Source organism: Gekko japonicus, unplaced genomic scaffold (assembly GCF_001447785.1).
Source record: "Gekko japonicus isolate JY-2015 unplaced genomic scaffold, Gekko_japonicus_V1.1 scaffold605, whole genome shotgun sequence".
In the NCBI taxonomy this organism is placed as follows: domain Eukaryota; kingdom Metazoa; phylum Chordata; class Lepidosauria; order Squamata; family Gekkonidae; genus Gekko; species Gekko japonicus.
This window is the reverse complement of record NW_015164682.1, coordinates 918,473-929,206: the sequence shown is the minus strand read 5'-3', so window position 1 is coordinate 929,206 and position 10,734 is coordinate 918,473. Positions and strand designations below refer to the sequence as shown.

Below are 10,734 nucleotides of genomic sequence, written 5' to 3'. Positions count from 1 at the left end.
AGCGGCCTGAGGGTAGGGATCCCACTCCCTACCTTCAATGCGGCACCATTGGTGCCAGCATCAGAGGTTAGGAGCTGCTCCTGGATGCCTACTTAATGATAGAGGCCCAGGTAGCAGCCACTGTGAAGTCACCCTTCTATCATCTCCGGCTGATTAGGCAGTTGGTTCCCTTCCTCGAACACAGTGACCTGGCAACAGTGATCCATGCAATGGTCACCTTGAGACTGGATTACTGGTATTGCTCTCTACATGGGGCTGCCCTTGTCCCAGATGTGAAAGCTGCAGTTGGTGCAGAATGCAGCAGCCAGGCTGTTGTTGGGCCTTTCTATGTGGGAGCACATCCAGCCTATGCTAAAATTTCTGCACTGGCTGCCTATAGCTGGTTCTTACCTTTAAAGCCCTATAAGGTCAGGGGCCTACATACCTAAGGGACCACGTTTCCCCACATGTTCCCGAGAAAGCACTACGATCAGGGAACCAAAATCATCTGGCCCTCCAAGGTCCAAGAGAAGCCAGGCTGGCTGTGACGAGGGCCAGGGCCTTTTCAGTGGTGGCTCTGCACTGGTAGAATGAGCTCCCAGATTTCTTCAGGGACCTGCGGGAGCACAGGGCCCGCAAGATGGAGCTCTTCTACCAGGCCTTTGATTAAGGAGCCACCATCAATAAATTGAGGCTCTGGCCCCAATACCAACATCACTATTAACAGCCAGTCCAGACTATGATGTTAGCTGATTATGGGTTAATGTTGGACGCTGCACTAGCACTTTATGCTATGTTTTATAATCATTTTGTTGTGGTTTTATTGCATTTTGTGTTTTAGTTCAATATATTTTATGTAAGCCACCCCGAGCCTGCCTTGGCAGGGAGGGCAGGATACAAATAAATAAAAATAGTAGTTACATAAGAGAAGCCATGTTGGTTCAGGCCAATACTCTGTGTCACACAGTGGCCAAAACCGAGGTGCCATCAGAAGGTCCACCAGCAGGGCCAGAACTCCAGAAGCCCTCCCGCTGTTGTCCCTCCAGCACCAAGATATGCAGAATACTAATAGTACCCTTACAATTGACACTTTCTAGGTTTTTCCCCAATTGTGGGGCAGGTACATGTGCAATTAAAGTACAACTGTGTTAGAGCTAAACCCCTTACTGTGCTGGACGGATATCAGAAATTAAACTGCCTGTGCTTTTTAATCTCCATCCATTCACCTATGCCCAATACAGGGAGAATTTTACTAGTTCCCATAGAGTATAGTCAATGTAACCATGAATATGCAGTGTTTTGAGAAAGTGGATGGGGTCATGTGGAGATGTTGCTTCAGCAACAGTTGCCAGTACAGCTCAAGTGTTTTTTGTTGCACGACTGAAGGTAAGGGTAAGGTGTGCATATGAATGAAAATATTTTAAAAGATAGAGCTTCTGCCTGAAATGCTGAGGAGTCACTATTAGAGTTACACATAAACTCGTTCCTTAACGTTTTGTGGTGGTGCCTGCTGGTTCCAAAAGGTTGGGGACTCCTGATTAAAACCGTCTCCCATACATGGAAGTATGTAATCTCCATACTATATGAATATTTATGCAGCAAAACTACTTCTTGAAACGTAAATTTATACTTGAAATGGTTATTCCTCCCACAGGAATGAATAAAGATAGCTGATTATTGTGCACAGTATGACTAAAAATCTGTTTGGGTGTGTAGAGACTGCTCAAGTAGAACTGGAGTTATTCATATAACAAAATACCAAGATCATGTTGGAAGTAGTATTTCGTAAACATGGTATACATAATTTAGAGATGATAAAACTTAAAAACAAGTATACAAGTCATAGTAGTCACTTAATTTTTTTATTCCTCTTTCTGTGGGAATAGGGAAAGAGCATACATTTTATACAATATTTAACAATCACTTTTATCCAGGATGGGATGTGTTTGTTTTTAAATACTTGCTAAAACTGCAAGTCAACAGTAGTACAACAACCTGTGCCCAGAACACTGACAAGTACAGAGTAAAGCTAAAACAATTGCTTACCGATATCTTGAGAGGTAACAGATCGTTATGGACTGAGTGTGCATAAAAAAAAATGGTACTGCTGGTTGAGTATCTTGAGGTAAATGGTGTTCCAACAAGGATACTGTTTTTATCATTTTTCCCATAAGCCTGTACATAGCTTTCTGCACCTTATACCAAATATTCCTAATAAAATGCATTAAAAAGGTTAAAAAGAGAAAACTGGAAAAAAGGTCAACCAACCAGTCACCTCACTTTGTTAAACTACAATCAGCAATTTTTTCTGTAGAACTGTAGTATGAACAAATATTTATTACTACTACATCTGGTTACACTTTAGTTATGCAAGAGCTACTCCACATGGATTTTGCTATCAAAGGTACAAAGTTGTGTGTTTCAATTCAAACTCATTTTCAGAATACCACCATGAATGAGAACGCTAGCTCAAGAACGCCAACAATTACGAGGCACAATCTGTTCCAAAATGCTAAGTTAATATTTAGTAGCAACTGTACAAAGAGTCGTCATGCATCATGTGATATAAAATTCTTAGCATCTAAAACTGAAAACGTATTGCAGGGTTTAGACTTTGAGTTGATCACAAAAACTGGCTAATCTGTTAAATCCTGTGGCAATTATATGGCAGCCAACTAAGTAGACACAGGCAAGCCAAAGACAACTGAAAACTTGAGCCAGGGGCCTAGCTTTTCTTCACAAGTCAAAAATACAAGGTAAACCACCAAAGCTGGCCATATCCACACAAGCTGTATGATTCAAACACGTAAAAGCAACAATGGTCACAATATCTGCCAGAAAGCAGAACATCTTCCCTAGCTCAGACTTTAGATGTTGACTTTTATTTATGACTCTTCACTCAAGCATTTGAAACTTCGCCACTTCTACATTTACTGCACTGTAAAGTTGGAAACAAAAAGGTGTTGAGATTTCCTGCAAGACAGTATTTTAAATATGGATTGAGACAGGTCAGCAACAGTTTAACGAAATCAGTATAAAAAAGCATCTGTGTTCCATTTCTGAATAATGTGGTGGTATTCTCTTTAAAAATCTGAACTTGGGGACTTTCAAAAGTATTGGATAAGTATGAAGAGGTGCATTATCCAGTTTGATTGTCTGTTTTGATTATTTCCCCTATATGACCAGCAAATAGACATGTATTTGCAAAAATACATAGAAGTTTCCTCAGGGGTCCTGGATGTTCAAGTTTGATGGGAAATTGCTTTATGAAAACCAAACATATTTCCACAGACAAAAGAAGTTGAATTTATGTTTTCAAATGAAAAATGGTTCTTGTATTTACATGTTTTTGGAGAACCAATTATGCTGTTCCTGCATGTTCCTAGTATATAAACACTCCCACCTGAGGAGAAATCAGATATATTAAATCCATAATCAACCATTAAAAAGTTCAGATCTTTTCGGTCAAGACATCTTGAATTGGGGTTAACGTACTGACAAGATTAAAAACAAGTATTACACAATCCAAACATGATATAAGCAATAGTCGCTTGCCCACATTGTCAACAATGAGCAGGTTTTGCCCAATAGTAAGTTTCCCAATTGAGGCTCGGGGTTCTTATGACTACCTTAAAACCATAAGACAAAAACAGTAAATTCTGGGTGATGTGCCAGTTACCTATGAACAACTCTGCTTGTAACCCTTCTCCTCCCTGCTTTAGAAAACAATGACCAAAATCTCATTTATAGATAATTCCTCTTTGTCCCCAGAAATTCAGTACATTAAAAACAACAACACTGGTTTAATAAATAACTGATTAGAAGAGAACATTCACAGTGAGCTCCTGATTGTGACATTTAAAAAATTCTTTATAAATCTAATGCATGATCTTTTAAAAAGTGACCTGACCAAAATCAGAATACTGGCTACTGTTGAATTGATAAGCTCATAATTTTAGAAAGTTAACTTTAACTTTGGCCTGTATAAACGTAACTGGTCAAATAACTGTAGTGTATTATTACTTTGAAAAGTACTTTGGCACCTGTCCGTTTACAGCCTGTTTTGCTTCAGTTGGTACACAGCTCCACATCTTAAATGCCTGTAACTCTGAAATATAGGAGTTAGGTTTAATGTTATAGGGCGCTTTTTTTTTTTGCTAGACTGTGCTACATCATCATCTCTACAGAAGTCATTGCATATTTGATGGTAAGCAATTTTTTTTAAAAAGAAAGATGTGGTTGTATGTTCTTCGTGACCATAGGACACACCTATGCATCACAAACATCAAATATTACTCTGACAAGTCGGCACCAAAATCAAGTGTTGTGAAGCTGCAAAAGGCAATGCAAAGCGTGAGGAGTTCTGGGTAATGAGGCTTCCTGAGGTGATCCTGAAACAGTGACACAGTAGTAACTGTATTCTGTTTAGTGAGACAGAAAATAGGCAGAATATTTACATACATAAATTGGAAAAAGCTTATTTCAAAAGAATCAGAAGAGCTTTCCAGTGCCACAGCTCACATAAAATTTTAAAAAGTCATGCTCAAATTTTCAAATAACCCTCAGACACAGCAAACCTAAATAATATTTAGTAAAATAAACGTATGCAATATTTTGGAAACTGGAGGTAAAATAATGCTTTAAACTAAAAACAGGGGAAGTCTGCCATTTCAAACACAATACTTTTTTTATACACAAGCTAGATCAAGGAAGGCGAACACACTGTTTTAGGAATGGCCACTGACTGTTGGCATGAAGCACAGCTTATCAATTTTTTCCAAACACGATGAATCTGTAATACATCATTTACAAAATGAGGATCAATTTATTATTTCAGTGTTGTTAGTGTTGTCAATTTCACAATTTAGCCGCAGGTGGAACTGAGGTATACCTTGTTGAGGGAGGTTAAGTAATGCTTGGAAGCCTTTTTGCTAGATCCCACTTTGATTACATACAACAGCAGCACACTAAACATTCACAAGCTGTGTCATATTGGCATTACAATAGTCATTATATAAACACAACAGCAAATGCAATAAAAACAAGTTACCCTTTTTCTTAAATCTGAAATGAAATGTTTGATTTAAAAAAAAATAGCAGTAGTTCATTTTAAGGAATTAGTCTTTTCTGACATATTAAGAAACATGACGTCAGCTTTTAAAATGCTTGACTAGCCAGGATAGGTCCATGTTCTTCAAATGTTCATTAACATCATTCTGCCACTTCTCTGTCTTGTGTCCTTCATATGCAGGGAATGCAATAAGTCTCCAGGATCCATGTCTGGAGTAGAGCAAGGAAGCGCCTTCCTACTGACACTTCGAAGTCAGACTTACCATTCCAAATTTCACGCAGAAAATTATGTTGACCGGAAACAGGCCCGTTAGCTTAGCAGCTCCAGTTCAGAGAGTCTCATTGGTCGTGATGTATGACCGGTGTAATTATCATAGACTGGATTCTTTGGGAGGAAAGTCCACGTTTGTCACCATAGTGACCACAGTCACAATGTCCTCTGTTGTTATAATGTTTGTTAGTCTTTGCATCTGAATAATCCGTTCCTCTACACAACCAGCTGATAATCGGGCTTCTGCATCATGATCCCAACACTCTTCTATCGTTTCACAAAGCATTGCCATTCCCTAAAAAAATAACGTAACAATCACGTATAAGGCCACTGAATACGAAGGACTGAATCTAAAAACTAGTGAATCTCTAGTTCCAACTTTTAGGAAACAACTAAAATTCTATTTTAAAATACATCTGAAAGTAACACATACTGTCTTTCAGAGGCCAAAAAGACTAACCTCCCATTTCAGTTACTGTAACAGAGAAGACAACAGTCCACAACAGAAAAGATCCTGCTTTGGGTTCCTTAAATATCAAAGTAAAGTGCATGAGAAGTTTGTGCAGGGCTTTACACATAATAAGGTGACAGCCCTCCCCCCCACAGACTCCCAGTGAAATACCACAGAAATCTTTGTACAATTTCACATTCTTCTTACAATCCCTAGAAAATTAATTATTATTATTACAAAGACTATGATACCGGAAACCACAACGAACTGAAATCCAAGCTACACTTTGCTGCAACACCAGCTCTGAAGTCACAAAGGCATAATCTGACAAAATATAGTCACAATTTACTTCTAGTGAAATCTGTCAGAAATGAGTTTTGGCTGTAATCAAGAGGATACACACATTAACACTAAAATGGCAGTAACTGCATTGAGCTACACACCTAAATGCCAGAAGATCACTAAAATGAAAAACAAATCCTGAACCTTACTATCTACGGGACAATTTTGTTGTTTTAGATTTCAAATATAACTTGTGTTACTTTGCAAGCTTGATCATATTACTTACAGCATGCTTCTGCCAACACTCTCTCAAAACAGGCCTCTTCTTTTTATGTACAACAACTTCCTGCATATCTTCAAGAGAGGGATGCTGGCCCACCTCTTCTTCAAAAGGTAGCATATACTCATCCACAGGTCCTGTATTTTAAACAATAAAGTATTAGGTAACACATTCATAACCTCTTCCTTTGTGGAACTCTGGGCAGCATACAAAAGAGTCACACTTCAGCCTACTCCTCCCAGTTTGGTGTAGTGGTTAAGTGTCTGGACTCTAATCTGGGAGAACCGTGTTTGATTCCCCACTCCTCCACTTGCACCTGGCTGGATGACCTTGGGCAAGCTGTAGCTCTGATAAAAGCTGTTCTTGAAAAAGAGCAGTTTCTCTCAGAGCTCTCTCAGCCCTACCTACCTTACAGGGTGTCTGTTGTGGGGAGGGGAAGGGAAAGGAGTTTGTAAGCCGCTTTGAGACACCTTTGGGTAGTGAAGGGTGGGGTATAAATCCAATCTCTTCTTCTTCTAATATCCCAGGGAAGCTGATCAGGCTCAAAATTAGCCACTTTTCCATGATCATCCTATGACTTTATGTCTCATCCCTCCATTATCCACTACAGAGTATGGCAAGGATACACAGTACTTCAGTCCAGTGTCCATTTATCTTCACACAAAAAAAGGTGTCCCTTTCCCCCAAATGCTTCCAGGTGAGAATAACTAACAGAAAAAAGACTAAATACCATCCAAAGCATCTTCTACACATTATGTAGTGCTTGTAAACTTAAAAGTTTTGCATTTTTAAAATATGAATTGTAAACTATCTTGGAAAACTGGAGTACATGGACAGGAGAGGTATGCAAGTTTGTTAAAATTGGTTAATTATAGTTTCTGAATAGACTTGATTTCTGCATCTTGATGCACATCAACATTGCTATCTTGAAATAATTAACCATCATAGTTATTGATAGTTTTAGAAGTATTTTCAAACACTTTAAAACCATAACATTTTAAAAATTATAATCTTTACGGCAGATTCTATGGAAAACTAATTCAGCAAAAACAGATTAATTTAGTGCACAAGACTTCCCCCAAATATTAAAGAATTGAACATTACTTACCATCTGATGCAGTACACCGTGAAGCCAGCTCCCACAGTACCAGTCCCATAGCATACATGTCTATTCTCAAAAATGCATCCCTTTGGAAGTTGATAGCACCTTCTAACACTTCTGGAGCCATATACCTTCGGGTGCCAACCTTGAAAATTGTTTAACCACATATTATGTTACTATTCATTTCATAGATAAAAACAGTACATATATGGAACATGTGTCAAACAAATGCATTCTACAGAAAGGTCTCTACAATGTCTCTAAAAACTGTTGGGTTGTATGCTATAATTACCCAAAGAGTAACTAACAGTACTCCCTTAAAAGACATGAACCCTCATCTGGACATCTCATATTATATTTAAAAAAGCATTTAACATCTTTAGAAACCAACAATTACAGCATGTTTCTGCATATATTTTTTTAATGAAATGGCCAAGACAACATAAGGGAGCAGCTGAGGACAGAGAGCTTTTGGCCAGGACAGACCAGCCCAGACAGGGAGACGTGCTCCAAGCCTCACTCAGAAGCATTTTGCAATGCCAAGGCCCTCATAAAAGTTACATAAGGAATTCTGGTTTAGATTAGTCTTAATCTGCTGGAAATCCCCACGTAACTCAAGGGAATATGATGGAGTGAGAATGCAAACCTTGGAGGCAGCACTAAGAATTCACACATCCCTACCTAGTAACACTTTCTCCCTCCTTATCCTGCAGCTTTGCACATAGCGCTCCCACTTTCAAGGAAAGTGGATCACATTCTTTCCATCTACTTACCTGACCATGTGTGTCACCTGCTGACTTCCCAGCTTCGAATTTTAAAGCAAGGCCAAAGTCAGCAATACAAGCTGTGAGGGTATTTTTCAGCAATATATTCTTGCTTTTGATATCCCTTGAAAAATTAAAAAAACAAAGAAAAAATGATTGTGCATACTATGTAAATGCTAAAAGATTTTACTGAATAAAAGTACAGCATTCACATGTTTAATAACCTTCAACTTCAGCTCCATTTGATAGAAGAAATCATGAAGGAGTGGAGGATGGGGAGATGTTAGGGCTTTCCTCTTCTCACTGTAGCCTTCCACCCCCAACCCCATGCCACCCCCCCCACCCCCCCAAGGGTCATCTAGCACAATGTTCATCAGCTACTGAAATTTACAAAATGCTACAGTGGTACATATATTCTTTATATGTTTAAGGAAGGAAGGATTGAAGTACTTTATTAAGTATCATACCTATGTGATATTGCTGGTTTATGTCCATCTTTTAGACCAGGGATGTCTTCATGAAGGTATGCCAAACCTCTAGCCATAGTTTCAGCAATGTGACACAGTTCATTCCAGGAGACTACATTAGCCTTGAGGAAGTCAGTAAGCGAACCCTGAACAAAGGAGACAATAAGAATTGCATATTATTTCCCATGACAGTATTTAACACACTCCCCCCGTCCCAGTTTTCAAAGAGATGTTAGTAGTTATGAATACTAAATAATGACATCTCACATTTAGATATCCACAAACGCTCCAATGTATACAAAACAGTCTCAGCTTTCACAGGCTTTATAAAGAGAGGCACAGACATTTATCCTGAACCCACCTTATATCCAATTCTTTCTTTTTTAAAATATTTTATTATTTTCCAAATAACATGATTGCAACACAAATCATACATTTTAAAGTGCTATACAAATTAATACATTCTCTAATACACCATATCACTGGCAATGTCTGCTTACATTATAAGTGTTAAGAACAAAAAGAATTTCCTTCGTCATTACCAGTGGTAGCTTAAGAAACTATTTTATTCCTTCTCCTTATACCCAATTCTATCATGTTTACTTTCTACTATGAATGTTAAACTCAGTGGTTCAGTGCTCAAACTCTTGGAGCAAGCTGTCCAAGGACTTGAGAATACCAATATACATCAAATTTATACCAGCAGCTCCTAAAAGCAAGGACAGACATGATACTCCACAGTTTCTGCGGACATTCAAGACCGTGAGACACGAAGTCTGAGGAAATAAAGGGACTGGTTTGACACATTTAGGTACTTCATTTTTATTTCGCCTTTCTCCTCATTTGCACCTAAGGCAGCTTATGTTGTTCTCCTTGCCTCTCTTCTATCCTCAGGAGAATCCTGTGTGGTACAATACACTTAGAATGTGTCAGTGGCCCACAGTCACCAGCAAGCTTCCATGGCAGAGTGGGGATCTGCATCTGGGTCTCCCAGATCATTGCCCAACACTCTCTAACCACAGGTGTATTGTTTGCAAAGCAGAAATTAAAGTACCATTAAAGTTATAAGCTTTATGGAAAACCCCCTGGTATGCTCTGTTTTTAAACTTGAAATTAACCTGAGGATGCAGACCTAAATAGTGCATGAAAGAATTAAAGTGCTATTGCTGAAAATGGTGACCTCGTGTAAAATTACTTCCTTCCAAAATTTGTAGTATACTGTTCTCAGATTCTTATGTTGTGTGTTTCTGTATCCTCATTCCACACTACTGGCTGGTAGAGGCAACAAAACACATCTCTTGCCATGTGTCATTCTCAATGCAGCTGGTGAGTTTTGTTGCAAACACTTTTAGAAATCTGCCAAAGCATACATGCCATATGACTATATAAAAAGCTAGTTTCCTTACAGCCAGTATTCTATTTGTGTACCCAGAATGGGGCTAATACAGTTATGGGAGTCACATTGCCTAAAGCACACATACAAAACAGTCCAGATACCTTTTCATGATATGCTGTAATCAACCACAAATCTACATCAATGTTAGTGCCTCGTTTCTCAGCACCGATAAACTGCAGTATATTTTCATGCTTCATTCCAGGCAAGCTGTAGATTTCGTATTCATTTTGCCATGACTGTTTGTCCTTAAAACAAAACCAAACATGTTAATACACAAATATAGCCCTCAATTTTAAAAACTTCGCCCTATTCATAACATTACTTCTGTAACAGAACGAAGTTAGGAGTCCAGGGGCCCCTTTAAGACCAACAAAGTTTCATTTAAGGTATGAGCATTCATGTGCACGCACACTTCTGTAACACATTCTCAAAAGCCATCTGAGTTTCTATATCAATCAAATGGATACCACAGACATTTTATGGGATCTAAGCACACAGAAATACCAATTATACCACAACAGTTTCTATGAACTGGCTATCACATCTGAACAGTTGTTTTATTAAACCCTCTAATAATTCAAAGTGACGAGTCTGGCAGTTCATTTAATTTATACTCCAAATATTAAAAATTTAAACTTTTTCGTAACTTTATATCACACTTATAAACATGCC

At 38.4% G+C, this 10,734-nt stretch overlaps 1 protein-coding gene across 1 annotated transcript in view; it reads right to left on the bottom strand.

Annotated features, from left to right (window-relative positions):
- Positions 1 to 1,832: 1,832 nt before the first annotated feature.
- Positions 1,833 to 10,734, bottom strand: part of ACVR2A (activin A receptor type IIA) — an 83,793-nt gene continuing 74,891 nt past the window's right edge. The window contains exons 6-11 of the mRNA XM_015409321.1: positions 10,164 to 10,307; positions 8,667 to 8,812; positions 8,209 to 8,323; positions 7,442 to 7,580; positions 6,340 to 6,470; positions 1,833 to 5,615 (exon numbers count right to left, since the gene is read on the bottom strand). Of these exons, the coding sequence (XP_015264807.1) occupies positions 5,421 to 5,615; positions 6,340 to 6,470; positions 7,442 to 7,580; positions 8,209 to 8,323; positions 8,667 to 8,812; positions 10,164 to 10,307 (870 nt within the window). The 3' untranslated portion in view covers positions 1,833 to 5,420. The remainder of the gene's footprint in view (positions 5,616 to 6,339; positions 6,471 to 7,441; positions 7,581 to 8,208; positions 8,324 to 8,666; positions 8,813 to 10,163; positions 10,308 to 10,734) is intronic.